The following is a 21,140-nucleotide window of genomic DNA, read 5'->3' as shown; positions in this document are numbered from 1 at the left end:
AGCATATAATAGAAGAAAACCACAGAACAGAGAACAGAGAAATAGAAAAAAGAAGCCGTCGGCCGTTGCTTGTCGCGCGTCAAGTCACCCCCACAAACCAACCCAGCCCCCAAATGGAAAGACAGAAAATGGAAAATAGAAGTCGAAGAAGAGGGAAATAGAAAAAAGTGTCAGGCAATATAAATGAAATGAAATGAAATGACACGACGCGACACGAAACGACACGATATGAAATGAAATACAACGAACTGACACGAAAGAAAGTAAAATGAAAAGAAGAGAAGCACACAACCAAAAACCACCCAACCCCAAAAAACCACGCAAACCCAAACCCAAACCTAAACCAAAAAAAAAAAGAAAACAAACTCACCTCCCCCTCCATCCCATCCCCCTCCTCCTCCTTCTCAGGATACAGCTCCCAAGGCATAACCTCCTCCATCTGCTCGCGCGTCATCGATCCTCTTGCGCGTTTCGTCGTCCCGGTGCCGGTGCCGGTGCTCGTGCTCTTGCCGCCGCCGCTGTTACTGTTAGTGCTATTGCTGCTACTGATGTTGTTGCTGTTGACGTTGTTGGTACCCTGATTCTGGCTCGCGCTCTGCTTGCGCTGCTTGCCAGGGCTCATCTCCGGCGACGACGTCACACTAGTATACCCCGACACACGAGGAGGCGACTGCGACAACAACTGCGACTGCAACTGCGACTGCGACTGCGACTGCGAATGATGTAACATCCTCTCCCTATCTTCCTCCGTCGTGTCGCCAGCCGTTGTAGCATGTGCATATGCAGGAACGGGAACGGGAACAGGAACAGGAACAGGAACAGGAAGAGGCGTAGAAGTCGGCACAGCAGCAGTCGAAATGATCCTCTCGCGTCCTCTAACAGTCGCGTCTCCTCCCGCTGCAACACCATCCCCACCTCCACCTCCACCTCCACTTGCTATCGACGCCGAAGAACCCAAAGGCAGCGCAGGCACCGGCGGAGGAGGCGGAGGCGGTAACACCTCCTCAAGCTCCCAAGGCGTAACTTCCTCCTTCGGACCCGTCATACCCACTCCACCGCTTACACCACTCATCCCACCGCTGAAACCACTCCCCACGCCGCTCGCAAGCGACGCGACGATGCTCGGCGCTCTATGACTCCCACTCCCACCTGCACCCGTACTCCCACCCGCACCAGTACTCCCGCTGCCAGATACGTTGCCGGATATATTAACGCTGGAGGATGAGGCTAGCGCCGCAACGAGTGATTTTCGAGATGCTCTTTTCTCTTTCTCCTTGTCTTTCTCCTTCTCTCTTTCCTTCTCCTTCTCCTTCTCTCTTTCTTTCTTATCTCTCTCCTTCCCAGACTTGACACTCGCCGCATCATGTCTTTGCAGCCCACCATGTCCAACAGGCACAGGTGCAGGGAGAGGAGGCGGCCCAGGCATAAGCTCCCAAGGCACAACATCCTCTACACTCCCCGTGCTCACACTCGTTCCCATACCCGCACCCATACCCGCGCCCGCACCCATACCCGCCGCGGAGGCAGAGGAGGCGATAGAATACGCAGAGCTCTTCGTTACAACCGATTGCATTTGCATCCCACTTCCTCCTCCTCCGACACCGACGCCACCGACACCAGATAAACCAGCGCTAGACAACCCAGACCCAGACACCGACGACGAATAACTCACACTCGACCCGCCCGAATACGATACACCCATCGCCACAGCCGCCACAGCCGAGTAGGGCGTCGTAGGCGTCAATATCGCGTCCTGATCTCGCTCCATGGCTTTCTCTTTCTCTTGCTCTGCATACCCATGTCCATACCCATGCGCATGCGCATGCCCATACCCACCAGACATAGCACCAGACATACCAGCGCTCGACACGGACGTAGCAGTAGAAGGCCGCGTCCCGCCCGCCGTAGGCGTATTACTCCCGCTCCCTCCTCTACTCCCACTTCCACTTCCACTTCCACTCCTGCTCGCACTCCTACTCGCACTCCCACTCCTGCTCGCACCGACAGTGGACGGTGTGACAGTCATAGTGGTATGGCTCGACGAGGGTCTATACTGATTTGAATTCTGATTCAAATTATGTTGGAGGTGTGGGTGTGGATGATGCGCGTGCGCGTGGGGGAAGGAGGAAGGGAAGGACGAGGGGAGAAGTGTTGTGGAACGCGATGCGCTACCGAGTCCGAGTCCGCCGCTGAGGGTCGTGTTGACGGATTCGAGGTCAAGGTCGAGGTCGAGGTTGAGGTCGATAGAAGTTTGTGCTTGTACATCTTGTGTATGTCAAAACCCATATACCATTCGATAGATAAAAGTTTTGTTAAACAAGAAAAAAAAGAAAAAATGAGAACATTAGAAAACGCTCATAACATATATCGAGAAAATGCAAACACCGACCTTGCGCTTGCGCTTGCCCTTGCGCTTGACTCTGCCCATGACTCTGATACGAATTAGCGCGCGGGCGACGAGCGAACACAGCCGTAGACGCGCGCCCCTGATGGCCGTATCCTATCCCAATCCCGATACTGGACCCCTGTCCTTTCGCTTTCTCCTTGTCTTTCTCCTTCTCCTTCTCCTTTTCCCTGTCCCTCTCTTTATCTTTCTCCCTGTCCTTTTCTTTGTCCTTCTCCCTATCTTTATCTCTCTCCTTCTCCTTCTCCTTCCTCTCGCGATCCCGATCCCGATGTAACACCTTTCCAATCCCCAAAAATCCAAGTGTGTACGGTGTAGGCGTCGGCATGTTCACACTCCCACTCCCACTCCCGCTCGCACTTGCCCCGCTCCCAGTTACACTCGCGACACTCCCACTTACACTCGCGGCACTCCCAGTCAAACTCACACCGCTCCCGGTGGTATGCTGATCGCCCACACCACCCCCACCCCCGCTCCCGGCGGATAGACTGGAGAGATTAGACGCAGAAGACGCGGACGCGATAGAGCGGTTCGAAGTGGACATTGCCGAGTGCGTTGTGCTGGTGCTCGCGTCTGTACCGCTGCGCGCGCGGCTCGCCGCCGCCGCTGACGCTGATACGGGGGTTGATGTGGATGTATGTGCGGATGTGGAAGATGGGAGGTACACCATACCCAGCGCACCTGGGCCCGGGCCAGACCCCCTCGTACTCTTACTCGCACCGACACTCGCACGATCCTGGCTCTGACTATCCAGCGACGTAGTCGACACACCCACACCCACAGGCAGCGAGGGCAAAGGCGGAGTGGGGACAGGCGACGGGGCAGCATACATCTCCCAAGGTGTAACATCCTCCACCGTGCCCGTGCCCGTCTCCTCAATCGCATCAGCCCCTTTCCCCATCATCCCCACCCCCATCCCCCCCTTGCGCGCGGGGAGGGGTGCGCGGCGGACGAGGGACGGCGGGGGTTCAGTCGGAACGGGCAGCTCGCGCTCCGAGTCCTCCTGGAGGGACTGGAACTCCCACGGGGTGACGGCGAGGCGCTCGCGGCTTGTGGTGGAGGAGGGGACGGAGGCGGCGGAGGCGACGCTGGGGGCCATTATGCTTGGAGCGAGGGCGCTGTCGGCGGTGGAGGGGCGTGTGGGGGACTTTAGTTTGCGTGCGAGGAACGGTGGGTGGGGGTGTGGGTGGTGAGGATGGGGGTGGGGGTGGGTAAGGGGCAGAGGGGGATGTGGTCGTGCAGCGAGAGGCGGGAGGTTGTCTGCCGAGTTGGCGGCAGATGGCAGAGAGTAAGCAGAAGTCTGCTTCCTGATGGAGCGGTGTGGAAGAGGGCTAGCGTTATCGAGCATCTCACATCCCCCAAAGTCGACAACAAACAAGGAGAAGCGTAAAAAACCGATGACATGACTTAATAAAAAAATCACGGCATTTCCCATGATATTAATATTTAATTTCATTCTATATCCAGTCCATACGCGAGGCCGAGTGCTACGCGCGCCGCCATCTTTCTGCGCTCCCCGTCTGGTAGAGCTGCAATGTCGCTCTTGACTGACTGCAGACTCTCCAGCACCGAGCTCAGATCGATGCCCTCTGGCGCCTTCCGGAACCCCCCGAACAGCCGGCCGGCGGTCTCCTCGATCTCCTCCTGAGTCGGCTCATCCCAGTCGTCAACCTCATCCAGCTCTGGATACCCCTCGCTGCCTCCAAAGTCAGAGCCCAGTGAGCGGTATCCGCCCGGCACAAACTCGTCCTCAAAGCCGAGCGACACCTTGCGGCCGAGGGCGCCGACGCGTCCAAACGGAGTCAGCATGTCCCGCTCCATCACGCGCTCTGTCTCCTCCTCCTCTGCATCGAGCAGCTCCCGCATAATCCCGTCGCGCTCTGCGTCCACAGTGTGACTGTTCACCTTACCCTTGGACTGCATGCTGACCCACATGACCGTGCTCAGCGCGTCCACCACCCGCGGCAGCCGCCCCACATCGCCCTCGTCCCCATCCCCACCCGCCTCCTCTCTCCCATCCACATACTCAAACCCATGCCCCATCACAACCCCATCCACATCTTCATCATCCTCCCCGCCCCCCTTGCCCACCCGCACAGCAAGACACACCTCTGCCTCCCACCCCACCCTCTCCATCCCCCTCACAACCCCGCCAAGTTCCTTCCAATATTCTCCCTATATCCCCATTAGCACTATCATCACCCACAAAGACGCGTATCCTTACCTCGCCATCAGCCCACACATACACCACCCCCGGTGCCCGCGTTATCTCACTCCCACTCCCACCGTCAAACTCCTCTGCAAACTCCCTCTTGAACCCAACATCCACCCCGCCCTCCCCCACCTCCGACTTGAACAGCGGCATATCCTCCTCCCCCTCCCCCTCCTTTGCTCCAAGTACACGCCCCAGCCCTGCGCATGTGTACACCGCAAAGTGTACCTGCGCCGTATAATACCGGTTCGTGAGTGTGTGCGGGATCACCACCGGCTCAGTCGACGCAGCGGTAGGCGTCTTTGGCTCCTTTTCTGCATCTTTCTCTTTATCTGTAGCTTTGTCGCTACTCGCCATCTCGCCCCCTGAGAGCGCAATCACACCTGTAAATACGACACAATGTAAATCAGTAAATCAGAATAAATTCATTCATTCAATCGCTCCATGAACGAAGCAAAAGACAAAAAACTCAGTACTCACTATCCACAAACGCCCGCGCAGCATTTATCGACGATGACACGACCACAATCCTGCACCGCGCGTCAAGTCCGAGATGATCTACTAGCGCCTTTTCATCCCCCTCCGAATCTGATTCCTGATCCTTGACTGCACCTAGCAATGCCATCGTCGGTTCCGCTTCCGCTTCCGCCGTGATAACAGACTCCTTTCCCTTCACATCTACCGAGAGAGCGATAGACGGTATCTGCTTCGGCTCGGATGCACTGGCACATGGCGGGATTTGGGAACTCAAACCCGAACTCGAACTCGTCGTGGGTGGTATGCTCGCCATGTTATATGCCGTATGTCGTATGTTATGTAACAAGTACCTGAAAATCACCGTTTTACCTAGGTCGAGCTTCGAGCCAAAAGTTGGAAAAGCGCTGGGTGTTCGCTGTCAAATTACCGTGAATCATGAATCGCCCCAATCAATTCGAATCGCCAGTCAGCAGCACGTGATTTAATTGTAATTACGATCAGGACGCGTCGCGTCGCGTCGCAGCGAGCGCAGCGCATTATTATAATCATATCATATCATATCGTATCATACAACTAGCAAACATTCATACAATATACATTTACATTTACGAGTACCGGCTATTGATATCATCCGGACGATATATATCTATACACTCTCTGAATCACGCAGGCACCCACAACCAACCAACCCAACTAAAAAAACCACAAAACCCACTCCCCTCTCCTACCCAGCCGCCCGCGCCCGCTGAAACTTCACATGCACAATAGTCTTCCTACACAACACCCCATCTAACGCGCGTATAAGCGGCGCGCACGCTGCGCTGTCCGCTCGGACCGTGTCATAGTGCGCCTGGTAGCGTTTAACACGCGTAGCGGTTTTAATAAGCATACCAGTAAACCAATAAATTGATAAGTAGGTTCGGAGACGGAGGACAGTAGATAGTAGTAAGTAAGACAGTGTCACGGATCATGATGATGCAGATGTACGATCACGTACTTGTTTACTAGCCCACCCAAGGACCAGCCAATTCCTCTCTTCCCCCTCCCCCTCCTCGTCCTCCAAGTATTCTGCATCCGAGTCTGTGTCGCGGTGGGTTGGATTACAGATGACAGGGACCCCGCGGCCCCAGCTCGCAGGTCCACTCGTTCCCATTCCCAGTCTCACTCTCTCCCCAGAACCAGAACCAGAACCAGAAACAAGACCTACAAGCCTCCCCGTAAGCCCCTCCCAAACTTCATACAACCTCTCCCTCTCCCTCTCCCTCTTCCCACCTACCCTGGCAATCCCCCTTCTCTCCAACACGCTCTCCCAGCTCTCCCTACCACCACCACCATCTGAATCCCCGTCGTCCGAGCCAGATCCAGAGCCTATAACAGCACACACAACCTCCGTCACCGGCGCACCCAGCGCATGTGTGAGTGTGTTGTTAAATTGGACTATATCTCTTATTTTTACTTTCGCTTTCACTTTCACTTCCGTTGTCGAGCACGAGGACGTGCGGGTGCGGGTGGGTGGTCCAGATTGAGATTGTAGATACACCGCACGATCATGATGCGCTCTCGTTTCCCAAACTACAAATCCAAAACCACCAATGAGTATAACACAACTACTACACACTGCACAAAGAACAAAGAACAGCAAGGGGACTTACCTACGACCACAAACGCCCACGCCCTATTTTCCTCTGCTATCCCTGCGTACACGCTAGATAATAAATAGTAAACGCAACCCACACAAAAAAATAAAATAAAATAAAATAAAATAGAGAAAACGCATCAGTGGATCCGTGGAAGAATCAGCATAAAACATAAAACTATACAAAACAAAGTAGGCAAGTACGCACTCGAGAACACCATGTACACCTCCAAGCCCATTTACAAATTTCTTTATCTCCTCGTACGCATCTCCTACCGCGCCCTGAAGCTGGAGCTGGAGCGGGAGCTGGAGTGGGGGTGGGACATCCCATCTCATAATTTCAGCGACTGGCATCTCAACCCGTATCCAAATCCAAATCCAAATCCAAATATACACAATGCGAAAAGGGAAAGGGAATTATGAACCAGCACCGCTCAGCGAAGATAGGCGAAAAATCAAAAGTGTCAAGGTTGAAGTGCCAGTGTACGGCTGCACGCTGACCTTGTATTAATACTTGAATAAATTATCGCAGCACGCATCAGCAGACGCAGAGGTAAAAGCATGTCATCCACCACTTTGACGCGTTTCCCCATATTATATTATCGCAGGGGCTTACACAACATACAAAGAAACCAACACCTTCCGACCGATTACTCCTTCTACTACTCCTACTCCTACTCCTACAACCACCACTAGACAAAGGCAAATTACTAAAGTCGTATTACACAACCCCGCTTTTTCTACCCAGTAACAAATCAACTACATAAGAATCGACGAGTATTTACCGTCTGCGTCTATCCGTATCCGCACTGGCATTGCTGCTATTAACAATTTAACATTACAAGCGACTCTATATTTATCGACATTAGCTCTTCATTAATTGCCTGATCGTTTAATATTACTATTACCAGTACATACCAGTACCAATTCTCTCCCTGCGTTACGCTGTAAATTGTAATTCACGCCTTACATTCACACCAGTAAAAACACCTCGACAGAACTCAAATTGTCAGCCCACGCCTACAATAATACAAAAGCCACCGTTCGGAATCGGATAAACTTGTAACTGCAAGTAGGTAAAAGTGATAAACCAGGATAACACACAATCCGTGGTTCCGGCACGAGGCCCTATCGCGATCATGAACCTTGACATAAACATATGTAGTACACATGTAACACTCAATAATAATATTACAAGGCGACCGGACTACTTGGGATAGAGGCTGATAAAAGCGATACAGGGACACCGGATATGTGAACCGAGCTCGAGTTCGAGTTCATAAGCAAGTTGTTGTAAAAGTGACGGTAAAGTGGGAGGGTTTGTGTAATTACCAGAGCTACAGATACCCTCTGAATCCTGATAAACGTGGTTACAGCCTACTAACCCCCCAATCAAAAACTCAAGTACTCTCTGCCTCAGTTTCAAGTTTTTTCATCCTCCAAAACCACCCTCAAATCCAAAAATACCACAAGAAACGACGTCATCCGTCCAATATAAATACCACACCGATCACTTTTCTCAATAAGCACAGGCGGATTCAAATGGCCCAAGCAGGCCGATCATACAAATGCAATCTTAAATCATCAATCCATTCAATCCAACCATTCCAATATTCGGTACCGGGAACGAATCAACCTCCCCAAACCCTCAAATAACAAATAACATAAAAAATACGTGGAAAGATGCGTATTCTAAAAATAGCCGCAGGAGAAGAAGGAATGTAAACGACAATAAATGGTTGTTTTTTGCTATGGGTATTCAATCAGGCTGTGTGTGTGTTTTACTTTACAATGCGTTCAATTTATGGGTGGAGTTGAAGAATTTGAGGAGGAATCACGCGCTTCAATTGAGTCGTAGTAGGTGAAATTGAATGGGGGGACTTCAAGTTGAATAGGCTCGGAGGACTTGTGTTGGTGAATTCATTAATCAATCGTTGTTTGCAATTACCGTGTAGGTCTTGCAACTGGATATTTCAAGTTAGATCTCGCAAAAATCAGATATTTAACGTACTCTCTACACAGACCCCATCTTGCTGGCGCTCGAACTTGAAGGCTCCGAGACGCTACCGAGACGCAAGCTCGGCAATGTTTAAAAATAGCCAACGCGGTACCGGAATACCATTCGAGAAGAAAAGTGTTAAGCTGGGAATGGACTCCGAATGAATGGCATCATTGCGTTTTTAGGTTCGTGGACCTTTTGAATTCCCCTTTACTTCTCTCGAACGCACACGTGACTTTAATAGGAACGTTCTCAGGGGTAGACGCGACGTGCCGTAGCCCCTAAACGCGTGTGTGCTCTCGCTGGGTAATGCAGTATAACTGTACCTCACCACGATTTCGTGAAGTAGCCTTTGTACGAAGGTAATTTTAGATTGTATCTTCTTTAGCCTGGCAGGATTATCCAAACTCTGATTTTTTTGAGTTAGATGGCGTGTACATCACCTGCGCCATTCTATACGAAACAACGGGTCCGAGCAAAAGTGGGGTTGGAAAATCTCATTTTTCATACATTCAGTTAATTTGTATGGATTTTAAATTCTTGGCTTTGTCCGATATTGCTCGGGACCGGTGCACCTTATCTATTATCCAAGGAAGTTGGTATAGTACTTATCCAGACGCACATTCAAACGGTCTCCGCTCCCTGCGCCATTTTCAGAGAAGACTTTTTGTGAACAGAAGAATAAAACTAGATAATGGGCACAGCGCTCTTTCTTCTCCTCCTTTGAAGGGGGACACCTTTTTTTCTTAGAATCTTATTGTCTTTCTCATCTATAAAAATTGGCCTGTATGCGCTGGAAGATGGCCAGGAAGCCTCACTAGCAGCCTTACCACCACACCACACCCACATCAAATGGATTCTTTCACCAACGTAAACTTCTCCGACGACATTGTCGTCTCTACTCCCTCCGATAACGAGCACGGAGGTACGGCTGGAAACGCCTACTGCGTCGTGGCTTGAGTACTCCAACTCATCTATCATAACACTGTCGCACCACTCGGCATACCATCAGTAAGCCGCTCGTATACCTATCTTTCAGTCAAATCCTCATGTTGCTCCGGTACAGTCACCGCACACAAACACAACTTCCACCAATTATTAATTTATTCGTTCTTCATTTATGTCAGCACATCTCAGATGCCCGTCCACGGCGCTTGAGTTGAGTTGTTCTTTTTGGATTCTTTCACTCCAATATGGCTTCTATACTACTATTACCCGGGTCAAAAATTACAATAAGCCGTTTGGAATTTGTACATTGTATTAACAAATGAAATAACTGTATATCAAATGTGAACCATTTAAGTGACCGTTAGACTCGTTCAACGTCTTTACGCCAAAGATATTCCTTCCTTTTTATCAGTACCTATGCACGCGACGCGATAGGTCATGCGCGACTGACCAGACTTGGTAATGTAGTACAATGGATGTATTCAAGCAATATCCAAATAAGGTTGACAGAAATTATACTCTGTATCGTCGCTATAAGCCTTGAACTTGTTCCTCCATAAAATCCCACAGCTGCTTTCCAAGCTTCGGTGTGGCAGCAGAGAGATTTTTTCCAACTCGGGCCCAAGGAATCAAATACTACAAAAAAAGGCTTGTGAGTAATTTGCCTACGCAATATAGACACGGCTACACACCTTTCCGTTCAATTTTGCGCCTGCGGATGTTGTTCCAGCGTATAATTGTGTTAACGCACCAAATTTGAGAGGCCTTGTGATTGCTTTCTGAAATATAGTACGGCTGTTCAGAAGGCCAGAACATCAGGCTGCTTGACTTAACACGTACGACTATTCTAGCCTCAAGAGGGCCTAGATGACGTTGAAGACTTGACTGATACAATTCCCTGGTCACCATATCTGCGAGCTAGTTCATTCGAGAAAAGAACATTCCCCTACGCGGTGAACGATGGTTAAACCAATTATAAATTTGCCAGATGAAGCGAGCTCACGAGTTTGCTTTGTGCATAGAGGCTTTGTGCTCCCGTCTTTCTACGTTTGGGGGTATCTTTGATGATATCGAAATCAAATTTTATTGGTGAGTTCTGCACTCGATGATGCTGTATTTATAACCTTTGAATGACCGTCCGGGCTTGATTTTGCACCTGCCAGGAGTTGAGGAAGAAGAAGATTGGTGAGATCGAAATGACCTGACACACATAAATTAAGGCTGACCGTGCCAGAATTGCGAAACAAAGCTTACCAAGTGTGTTTGTCCCGAATTGAAGATCATATCCTTGTGCAGTCAGGAGGTCGACTGGAGGCGCCATTACACCTCTATTAATGAGTCATCACTATTTATTCCGGTGAATGAGAAATAACGATTTAAGTATCAGAACACGACTATATCCGTACTTGAGGATGGATAGGATGGGGTCCGTATACCCGAACCCATTCGTAATCCATTTGAAAGAAGACCTCGTATTATTCTTTGAAGTTGGGAAATGACTAAAAAAATTTGTCCGAGTAACCCGAAATGTCAGGTCGGGCGCTTTCAAGGTGACGTTGAGCGTCTAATTCAGCGGAAAAAAGGGGGATGTTATGTTGCTGGCATTGCTCCGAATCCAAGTTATGCAAGATGCACATCCATGAAGTTGACTACTAAGGCCCCGTTTGGTAACCCTGTTAAAGTCGGTTAGGTTAGGTTAAGTCAGGTTTTGTCACGATTTGTCACGGTTTTGCCTGCCAAAAAGTGACATAGCGTGACAGACGTAACCAGAGGTAACCGACTTGGCTCGGCTTGGCGCAAAATTTGGCGGGGGAAAACCTAACCTAACCGACTCTAACAGGGTTACCGAACGGGGCCTAAGCCTGCCAATGCTTCAAAGTCCAATAGAAAGATTCAATTGAGGCGGTCAAATGCAAGCCAGGCAGTCAGTGTTGAAAATGGCCAGCAAACAGCGTGACCAATTATCTAACGCACGTGACCTTAACTGCAGACGCGACGCGACAAAATCCAAAAGGCGTTAGGAACTCAATGGCCCAGGACAAACGTCCGCCAATAAAACCTCACATGAGACAGAAAGTGAGAGCTGAGATATATCAACATCAATTTTTTATGAACCTTAGTAACCAGATATTTTTCGATTGTTATATACATCAACTTCCAGGCAAATGGCAGTTGGAAGTCCAACCAAAAGCCGTCATATTTATCCAATAAGCTTTCAAATCCCTAGTCTGTGCTGTGCTTTAACAGCTTAGCATGCAATACCGTTGTGTCTCCGATTTCATTTATCCCACCGATAAAAGGCGCGAAATTAGCCAGATCGCCGTGAATAATATCGGTATGAACCTTCGATAAAAAGTTCATAAGGCTGACCATTAGCAAGGGAAAAACTATTTACCTTCACGCTATCCCATCCACAAAGAAACCAAAATACTTGAGTATCCTCCGTAGATTGTCCCCAGATAGCTGGTACGTGTGTATTCTTTGCATCAATCTTTTCCCCGCCGTCTTTTAAAAGCTCGTATAAACGCTCCTTTGTAGCAGTCTGAACCCCTGGCTTTAGAGCCAGGCGCACAATCTCTGTGACAGGTGCATTTAGGGCACTTGATATATCTTTGTTAAATTCCACATGGTGCATTTGGAGTTCACCATCGATGGCTGGGCCGAGGCCAACGATTTGAGGATACCCGGGCCTTCTTTGTAGTGCTCTGTGATGCTCAAGAGTCTCCCATACTTCATATAAATAATAAGTCAAGATATTCTCAGCAATGAAATATTGAAAGAACTAACCGACGAGGAGATAAAGTGTCACTCCGTCTTCTTCTGCCAAGCCAGAGTATGACCTAAACGGAGTCAAAAAACTAGGATAGCATAAAGCAGATGTGGGGAAACTTGCCCAATGCATCCATCTACTGTCGACAGAAATTTTGCTACTGGATTTAATATCGATGGATCGGCTTTGTATGCTTCGGATGCAGACACCTTTACTATCTCGACGACGGGCATACTGGAATGTGATCACTATACAACTGTAACTGATCTGTATGATCACATCAACGAGAGAGAAGGTTTGAGGGCCGTTAGGTACTCACAGGTGTAGAATTGAGGATAGCCAGTAGTTTGTGGAGAAATCCAAGTGTTTATATAGTCAACGATGACATATATTGATAACACTTCGGAGAATTGCCTTCTCCGCTCGATATCCTAAACAGGAAATCGACCGAAGCACCCTGAATTTCGTTCGCATCGTTGTATTATTAAGATAACTTCGACAAGAGAAAAGTTTGACATACTGTAATATGTAAAAACTGCGCCGGCGCGTCCTTCGTAACAAGATTTTACACACGTCTCACTCACTTACTAATTGTTCATCTACCAAAATCCACAAAATACGTGAACATGACCGCAATAGAAAAAGAACGCGTCGGAACATGAGTAGAAAGTCGATTGCCTGGCTCACGGTTGTGTTATGCATAAATGAGGGTCAATATTGGATGTGAGGCTTAGATACATCGCAAGTTATTTATACATAAAATTTGACCAAACCTCGTCAAATGCTATGAATCAGGTCTTTTCCTTCTCTAAATGGATGTGGAAGGTTTTGAGAGATGCTGCAGCCTTCAAATCGTCATCGAATGGATGGAAATAATTGGGATCATTGATCGCGTGTTTGTGAGCCTGGGATTGGTATACCGAAGTGAGAAGACGTAAATAAAGAGTAAAGAGGGAGGAAACACGAACGTCTACGCTGTCCCATCCAATGAGAACATAAAACCTATTGTCGTTTTCCCTCGCAGTTCCCCAGGTCGGCTCGTATTTGACATTTTTGGCCGCAACCTTGGCCGCGAGTGTGTCGATGTATCCAATGACTAGTTCTTTAACCGTGCCTTTCTTCGTGTTGATAACGGATACTTCCATGACAGGTGCATTCAGAGCTTTGTTAAAGTCTCCAGTAAATTCGACATGGTTCACGTCGATTCCGCCTTCGCTAATGCATTGCTCGATGCCAAGGACACCTGGGTAATCAGGTTGCTTCATAAAAGCTGCATGGTCCTCGTATTTATCCCATACTAGAAGCACCCCATATCGATGATCAGGATACGTAGGTCATAGTAATAGGTTGAGCGAACTGACCAACAAAGAGATAAACAAAAAGTTTATGATGCTCTTCGACAAAACCGTAGCGAACCCTATCACCAAACACATATAAGATACGAAATAAGCCCGCGGTGGCACAGGGAGAAACGCACCCAAGACAACCTTTTTGTTTCTTCAAGGTTTCCAAAGCTGGCTTCAACAACTTGCAACCATTTTCCTTGACATTCTTCACAGCGGCCCAGTGAGCAATTTCGACAATAGGCATTTTGATGACACGGTAAATAAGCTCGTTTGGAGATGAGGTGTACGGGAGGATGCAAAAGAGTCGTTGGTAGACGATCACCTCTTATACGGGCCATCGCTGTGGGGTATGTTTCAGAGACTCGAGGGACATGTTTAACCTACATGAGACAAGGTTTCGTCATCAACGGTCGTGTTCCGCATTGCCGTCTTAAGATGTTGGGGCGAGTGACGAAGAAGTTTAGACCTGATTTCTGTCGAGCCTTGCAAGCACGACTTCAGTGTTAGAACATTTGAAATGTCCTAGTCAGAGTTGAAATTGACTGTACGAATTGATGTTTGCGAAATGTGTTCCGGGTGAACGTTGGTCCGATATAGTGTTTGGTACAGTTACTGATACAGGAGTAACAAAAACATTCCTGTCCTTCAAAGGTGTCTGGAAAAATTGACATAAAATATTTTGAGCACGGCCGCCCTACGTAAATCTGAAAGAAAAGGATGAGATGAGGGTTGGTCCCTGATCTTTCGACGAACCTAAAGGTCGATGTGTTTGTAGGCAAGCATGTTATAAATTGGGGAATTCTTACCTGAGAGCTGCGAGTGTCCCATCCAATTGCTAAGAAACAAACTTATCAACGTCTTCCGAAGTTGGATCCCAGGCCAGGGGGACTGTTTGGGACTGAATGCATTCATCAATTCTTCTTTCGTGATGCCTGTAGTGAAGGTGGACGTATGGTCCTGCAAAAAGTGGACATGGTTCATATGCAAACCATCGTCTCCGAAAAAAAGCCAAGCCAAAAAATCAGAGGGTATTCAGGATGATTCAGGAGGGCTAGATGGTGTCCCATTGTTTCCCAAACTGTGTGCGCATGTCGTGAGCGCCCATATACATTATTTTGCCATATGGTTTCCAGTACTAACCTGTGAAACTTGTCCTTTTTATCTTCTTCAGCCAGACCGGAATGCACTCCGTCCATATAAACCAGGTATAACAGTGTATCATCCTTTTAAAAAACGTGCGTATATAGGGCTTTCATTCCCGTTGGCGAGAAATTCTGAAGGCCAGGTTAAATACGGCAGGATATGCAGTATACACGTTTGAATTCGACCATGAAACTATTTCAACAATGGGCGTGCCAAATCGAATCGATTTCCTTCAACAATACGAGGATCTGGAAGAAAGGCTAGTGCAGTGTATGTGAGAAGGGAAAGCATGAGCAAATTTGATTTAAGTACATACCGCGCAAGCAATATGGGAACTTGACCATCAGGTTCTAGAGCATTAGAGCGTGGAACGGCAAGAAAGAGTAATCTCCAAATAATCCTCCCTGTTTGGATGTCGGGTTTCTTGGAGTTTCAGTCAGCATCGTATTTACAGACACGGGGATCGACCATGGACTAAAAAAGGTGGGTTCCCATTACGCTGCAACTGTATATCCACCGTCACGTCAGACAGTCAACTTGTCTATGAATCCAATTATCGACTTTGAGCTCGTTTTGGGGTGCTATGAACGCAACAGAGGAACATGTGTAAAGTTTAATTTGCAGTCAAAAGCCAAGGAGTTTAAAAACGTAAAGCGACGCCAAGTGTTGCTTTGTTGACATTGCGACTGGCCAGATTAGATAAGATCAGATGCCGAGCAGCATAGTACGAGTCCAGACTCATGCTAGTTCATACAAAGTTCCCTCTCCTTTCACCCTGTTTTGCTCTGATACACGCCATAGCAACAACACAGATACCTACCATTTGAGCTCTTTTGCATATCCCACAACTTTCATATATCACGAATTGTTTTTCCTCTGAACGAAACTTGGCATTCATCCTACACCACTGAACCAAACTGTTGATATCTAGATCATAGTATCGCGAAGTCTATTTGGTGAGCCTTTCAGTCATATTTCCTGAAGAGCCTCATGTTAATAGCTTTTGCTTTAACAGCTTAACGAAATTAATTGTTCATAATGCCAATCCTACAATTTGCGCCATTTTCATCCCTTGTGCAGCCGTCTTTGTGGCACAAGCTATCAGATCTCAAGATCGATGTTTTGAAGCTTTCTGACGTTGCCGTACCTATAACCGGATCTTATTCTATTGGAAGGACAGTGATTGATAGAGAAACTGGACAAGAGATCACCCTGCCATGCAATCTAACAGTTGGAACAGAGTCTTTTGATACCCATTTCAAGTGAGTTACGAAATTGGATGTAGTTGTATAATCCTCACGTACGACCTCTAGACCTCCACACGGTTCGGTGTCTGCCCATGGTACTCTCAAGAACTATAATACCATCGAGGAGTTCAAAGCAGCCGATAAAACAGCACTGTTCAACCAAGAAGCCCAGCTGGTAAGGATTTGCATCCATTAGCTTTCCCGCCTTACCTTGTCTCTATTTTAGATCTGGGATCATATCCTAAAGACGCGTGATACAAGCCAACTTAACAGATTCTTTGTCATTACGTTCGCTGATCTCAAGAAATACAAGTATTATTATTGGTTCGCGTTCCCAGCTTTCGTCTCCAAACCAGCATGGGAGATACACGAAGATGGGTGGAAGAACGCCGAGGAAGAGATCGGTGGAGACACTGTGAGTAACAAGCCTTTTTTCTTTTTCTAATTTGCATGCTAACGACTCGGTGTTAGCTCTCTTCCATTCATTCGCAATTAAGATCGCACAATAACCCACTGCCATACTTTCTCTTGAAGCAAAATGAAGGCAACATCGTGGTTTCACCAGTAGAGGAATATGAACAATTTTACGCATCCACCCCTCATCAAGAGGTAATCTTGTTGGATTTATCAAATAAATTATCTTATGGTATCTTCAACAGCGCACAATTGGTTTCGTTGATCCCTCTTCAGATCCACACAATCCTGGATGGCCTCTAAGAAACCTTCTTGCGTACTTGCGTGCTTTGTATCCCGAGGCTACGTCGACGATTCGTATATTGCGCTGGCGTGATACCGAAATCCCATCTCCCAATTCAACCTGGAAAAGTCAAATTGGACTTCTTACCGTCGAAGGCGCCGAGTCAAAGGCTGCAACAGAAACTACTCTTCGACCGTCTGCCGTGGGTTGGGAGAAGAATCCCCAAGGGAAACTTGGACCTCGTGTAGCCGATTTGGCACCCATGATGGACCCATCAAGGTATCTACGTACTACTTTACTGTCTATCCTTAGGTGTTGATCACATTTCATTATTCCAAGGCTGGCTTCTCAAGCTGTTGACTTGAATTTAAAACTCATGCGATGGCGCATTTTGCCTTCTCTTGACCTAGATAAAATCTCGTCAACTCGATGCTTGCTTTTGGGGGCTGGCACACTCGGATGTTATGTAGCAAGGGCATTAATGGTATTCCATTTACAAAGCTCAGATTCTTGTAGGCTAATTCTTCAAAGGGTTGGGGTGTACGCACTATTACATTTGTTGATTCAGGAAAGGTGTCGTTTTCAAATCCAGTCCGACAACCGTTGTTCGAGTTTTCAGACTGCTTGGAGGGAGGAAAGCCCAAGGCAGAAGCTGCAGCCGAAGCATTGAAAAGGATATTTCCTGGAATTGTAAGGGATATCTTTCAATAATCATCAAGCACTTCAGTTCAGATCTTGTTTAATTGCAGAATGCCACCGGCCACACCATTTCTATACCTATGCCAGGACACCCTATTTCATCAAATGCTGCATCTATGGCGCAGGCTATAGCAGATGTCGCAAAAATGGAAAAGTTGATCGATGACCACGACGCCGTCTTTCTTCTCATGGACTCCAGAGAAAGCAGATGGCTTCCTACTGTGATCTCGGCGTCGAAAGGGAAGGTACGCCGTTTCTTTACAATAAATATCTATTAGTTAAAATGAGTTGATCTTAAAATTCCATGTAGATAGTGCTGAATGCTGCTCTGGGGTTTGACTCTTACCTTGTCATGCGGCATGGCGCTCGCGCTTCTTCGCTATCCATAGGCAAGGACGGGAAACCCCACCAGAAATTGGGGTGCTACTATTGCAACGACATCGTCGCCCCTGCTGATGTCAGTAACGCCTTCCTGTGCACCTTTTTGATGATTTGACGAATGATATTTTTATAGTCCCTTACCGACCGGACCCTTGACCAAATGTGCACTGTAACTAGACCAGGTTTGGCACCCATTGCAGCAGCAACGGCCGTGGAGTTGCTTGCCTCTCTTCTTCAGCATCCCGATAGGTACCCTTCATTATCTCAACCCAAGGTCGACTGAAATGCATTATGACTGTGTATAGACTTTTCGCCCCAGCACCGCCCCCAAATACCAACAATTCGTCGAATTCTGAACCTGACGAGGGATTGAACGGCGTGCTGGGCGTAGTGCCTCATCAATTGCGTGGCTTCTTGGGTCAATTTAAAACGATGCCCCTTGTCGGTGCTGCGTATGATAGGTGTACGGGGTGTAGTGAAACGGTAAGATTCATTGCTTTATCACTAAATGTATCTCATAGGTCGATTTCTACCAGGTTTTGAAGGCATACGAAACACGCGGTTTTTCCATGCTTTTGGAAGCCTTTAACGATGCGAAATATTTAGAAACGCTAACCGGGTTGGATAAATTGTACAGTGAAGGCGATGAGCTTCTGGAGAGCGTTGATTGGCACGGAGACGATGATGAGGAGGATGATTTCTGAAGTCTGCATAGTGCAAGGAAGCGGGGAATGGATATGAATCGATTTGTTTGAGTGCGTGTATTACCATCGGATTGTTTTGATTTTGTGTAACACAAGTGATAAGGATACCCTCATGTTGTTAATAAGCTCACGATTTTGTCTTCCGTTATAGTCTAAAACCATTTGTTAATGTAGTACAAGATTCTGCAAAAACGCGGTACGGACAAGGTACGGAACAAGCGTTCCGGGGCAAAAATTCGGTCGTAGACACCATTTATGCCCGACTAGACTGAATCAATTGAAAGGCATTGCAGCTCGCTATGCGCCCGTCAGTGCTCGCTTTAACTTTGACGACGTTTGTCAAGTGGCCTTACACAAAGGTCGGTGGGAAATGCACTGAGGCCTCAGGGCCGATGTTTACCGGACCGACGAGAACGCGGGAGGGCAATTGAAGAGTGACGTCAAACGGTCAAACGCCATGCACGTCTTTTCTTGGATTTGCTGAAAAGGAGAGCATTCGAACCATGTATTCCCTCATCATACCCCAAGTACCTATTCTCCAATGGCAGATTCCAAGATATCGACCCCCCACCCATTCTTCGTTCCTCAATTTACAGGCAAGGATTATACCTCGTTCTTCCTAGCAGGAGCACTATGTTGCACGTACGTCATCATTCAAGATTTGTTGGATTTTCTACCTCACCACTTCAATTTGCATTTCAGAATAAGCCATGGAGCTATGACTCGTATGTGTACATCCTATAGTAGCTTAAAGCATTTACTCAATCACATTCGTAGCCATTGATGTCGTTAAAACGCGTATTCAAATAGACCCGACGTTCAAAGGGCACTCCTTCGTTTCTGGTTCACGGAAGCTCCTAGCAGCAGAGGGACCTCGTGGTTTTCTCACAGGATTTGGTCCTACAGCTGTTGGATACCTTGCCCAAGGAGGTGCCAAATTCGCGGGGTACGAATACTGGAAGAAGACATTTGTGCAAGTTGCCGGAAGTCAGGAGAACGCCGTCGCAAACCGTACTGCGATATATTTAGGAGCGGCTGTAGTTGCGGAGTGAGCTTTGCGGTTTCAAACCTGATGAAATCGAATCACTTATTCAGCTGAGTGAAGGTTTTTTGCAGATATCCTGTTAACTCCACTAGAAGCGACTCGAATCCGACTAGTTTCTGAGAGGGGGTTTGCAACAGGCCTTGTTTCCGGCTTCACGCGGATAGCCAGAGAAGGAGGTATACGTGAGCTATATGCAGGGTTCTTGCCCATCCTCTGCAAGTGAGTCTCAATTCGAATCCAACCCTGATACTATCCAACATGTGTTGACCCGATCACTAGACAAATACCGTACGCTGTTGGTCAATTCACAGTAAATGAATTTTGCCACGAACTTGTGCTGCGAAGTACAACGGAAGACCAAAAGCGTAGGATAGCAGAGTCGAGTACCTTGCGATTCGGTATCTCTCTTGGAAGCGGGATTATTGCCGGCTTTGCAGCTGCAATCCTCAGTCACGTACGTGCATCGTCTTATTTCCTACACAAGTATGCCCCTAACAAATCCTTTAGCCTGCCGATACTCTTCTATCGCAAATTAATAAGGGACATGGTCCAACTGGGTCTATGGCTCATCGGCTAACGGTCCTTGCACGAGAAGCAGGCTTCAAAGGATTGTTTGCGGGCCTTGGCCCTAGGATGATCATGACTGCTGGTCTTGTATCGTCGCAATTCCTGATGTATGGTGCTATTAAAGATGGTGCGTAACATTTCCATCGAGCCGCTATGATCCAGACTTCATTTATTGATGATCCAATATCCGTACAGCGCTTGGTGCTCCAGCGGGACTGGAAATCCACAAAGAGTGATATAGACATATTTCCCCCTCCAATCTAGACTTTTAGAAAATCTTTAGGTTTTAATGTACTTTAATACTACTAATAAAAGTAATATACTCACATAAACAGAATGAGTTTTGCGTGGCATCCAAACCCGATGACAGATAGTGAACATAGGTGCCTACAAAGGCTAGCGGCCGGTTAGTTAGTAGCAATTGAACATCAGACACTGTCATAAGAGACACCTATGAACTACAGTCAACTTGATTAAGACTGGCAATTGGTGAAAAAGGATTGTGTCCAAAACAGTCCAGGACCATAGGTCAACTCAGAAATTTCAGGTCATCTTGTTGACTTCACTTCCAGAGTGCAACCAGAGTGTCGAGTCTTCGACTAATTGTGTTGGGAAACCGTGGGAATACAGTCTTGAATCGGCGTGACGGCCTGCTTCACTTTTCCCTGGTCACCAATTATTTTCTAGTTGAGCACACCCAAAGCACACCTCGACACCAATTAAATCGCGAACGATTTATCCAGAATAAACTTGAAGTTTCTCTTTATTCTGGACCTCGTAATTTCAGGTGCAGTACTTCTATATCCGCAAAGGAATGTAAATCCCTTAATTTGTCACTAATCGCAAGGTCCCCCCCAGTCTGAAG

General features: G+C 47.7%; 6 protein-coding genes across 6 annotated transcripts; 2 read left to right on the top strand and 4 right to left on the bottom strand.

Moving 5' to 3' along the window:
• Positions 1-170: 170 nt before the first annotated feature.
• JR316_0007251 (uncharacterized protein) lies at positions 171-3,503 on the bottom strand (the record flags this gene model as incomplete). Its single annotated transcript, XM_047892994.1, has 4 exons — positions 171-248; positions 327-338; positions 371-2,265; positions 2,390-3,503. 4 exons carry the CDS (start codon positions 3,501-3,503, stop codon positions 171-173), a joined length of 3,099 nt encoding a protein of 1,032 aa, XP_047748276.1.
• A 353-nt stretch (positions 3,504-3,856) lies between these two features.
• JR316_0007250 (uncharacterized protein) lies at positions 3,857-5,406 on the bottom strand (the record flags this gene model as incomplete). Its single annotated transcript, XM_047892993.1, has 3 exons — positions 3,857-4,579; positions 4,629-4,999; positions 5,097-5,406. 3 exons carry the CDS (start codon positions 5,404-5,406, stop codon positions 3,857-3,859), a joined length of 1,404 nt encoding a protein of 467 aa, XP_047748275.1.
• A 6,493-nt stretch (positions 5,407-11,899) lies between these two features.
• Positions 11,900-12,679, bottom strand: JR316_0007249 (uncharacterized protein; the record flags this gene model as incomplete). Its single annotated transcript, XM_047892992.1, has 4 exons — positions 11,900-12,019; positions 12,072-12,406; positions 12,464-12,516; positions 12,594-12,679. 4 exons carry the CDS (start codon positions 12,677-12,679, stop codon positions 11,900-11,902), a joined length of 594 nt encoding a protein of 197 aa, XP_047748274.1.
• Positions 12,680-13,237: 558 nt separating this feature from the next.
• JR316_0007248 (uncharacterized protein) lies at positions 13,238-14,036 on the bottom strand (the record flags this gene model as incomplete). Its single annotated transcript, XM_047892991.1, has 4 exons — positions 13,238-13,351; positions 13,415-13,743; positions 13,808-13,863; positions 13,924-14,036. The coding sequence occupies 4 exons, from the start codon at positions 14,034-14,036 to the stop codon at positions 13,238-13,240; spliced, it is 612 nt and encodes a 203-aa protein (XP_047748273.1).
• Positions 14,037-15,973: 1,937 nt separating this feature from the next.
• JR316_0007247 (Ubiquitin-like modifier-activating enzyme ATG7) lies at positions 15,974-18,663 on the top strand (the record flags this gene model as incomplete). The annotated part of the gene is made up of 12 exons (XM_047892990.1): positions 15,974-16,197; positions 16,249-16,357; positions 16,409-16,597; positions 16,654-16,791; positions 16,842-17,158; positions 17,219-17,363; positions 17,411-17,569; positions 17,629-17,823; positions 17,889-18,035; positions 18,093-18,208; positions 18,265-18,442; positions 18,496-18,663. 12 exons carry the CDS (start codon positions 15,974-15,976, stop codon positions 18,661-18,663), a joined length of 2,085 nt encoding a protein of 694 aa, XP_047748272.1.
• Positions 18,664-19,204: 541 nt separating this feature from the next.
• JR316_0007246 (Mitochondrial phosphate carrier protein) lies at positions 19,205-20,511 on the top strand (the record flags this gene model as incomplete). The annotated part of the gene is made up of 7 exons (XM_047892989.1): positions 19,205-19,305; positions 19,366-19,388; positions 19,441-19,711; positions 19,769-19,927; positions 19,988-20,162; positions 20,216-20,402; positions 20,471-20,511. 7 exons carry the CDS (start codon positions 19,205-19,207, stop codon positions 20,509-20,511), a joined length of 957 nt encoding a protein of 318 aa, XP_047748271.1.
• Positions 20,512-21,140: the final 629 nt, after the last annotated feature.

This window comes from Psilocybe cubensis, chromosome 6 (genome assembly GCF_017499595.1).
Source record: "Psilocybe cubensis strain MGC-MH-2018 chromosome 6, whole genome shotgun sequence".
Lineage (NCBI taxonomy): Eukaryota > Fungi > Basidiomycota > Agaricomycetes > Agaricales > Agrocybaceae > Psilocybe > Psilocybe cubensis.
Note: the sequence above shows the minus strand (reverse complement) of the source record. Positions and strands in the feature narration are given on the sequence as shown.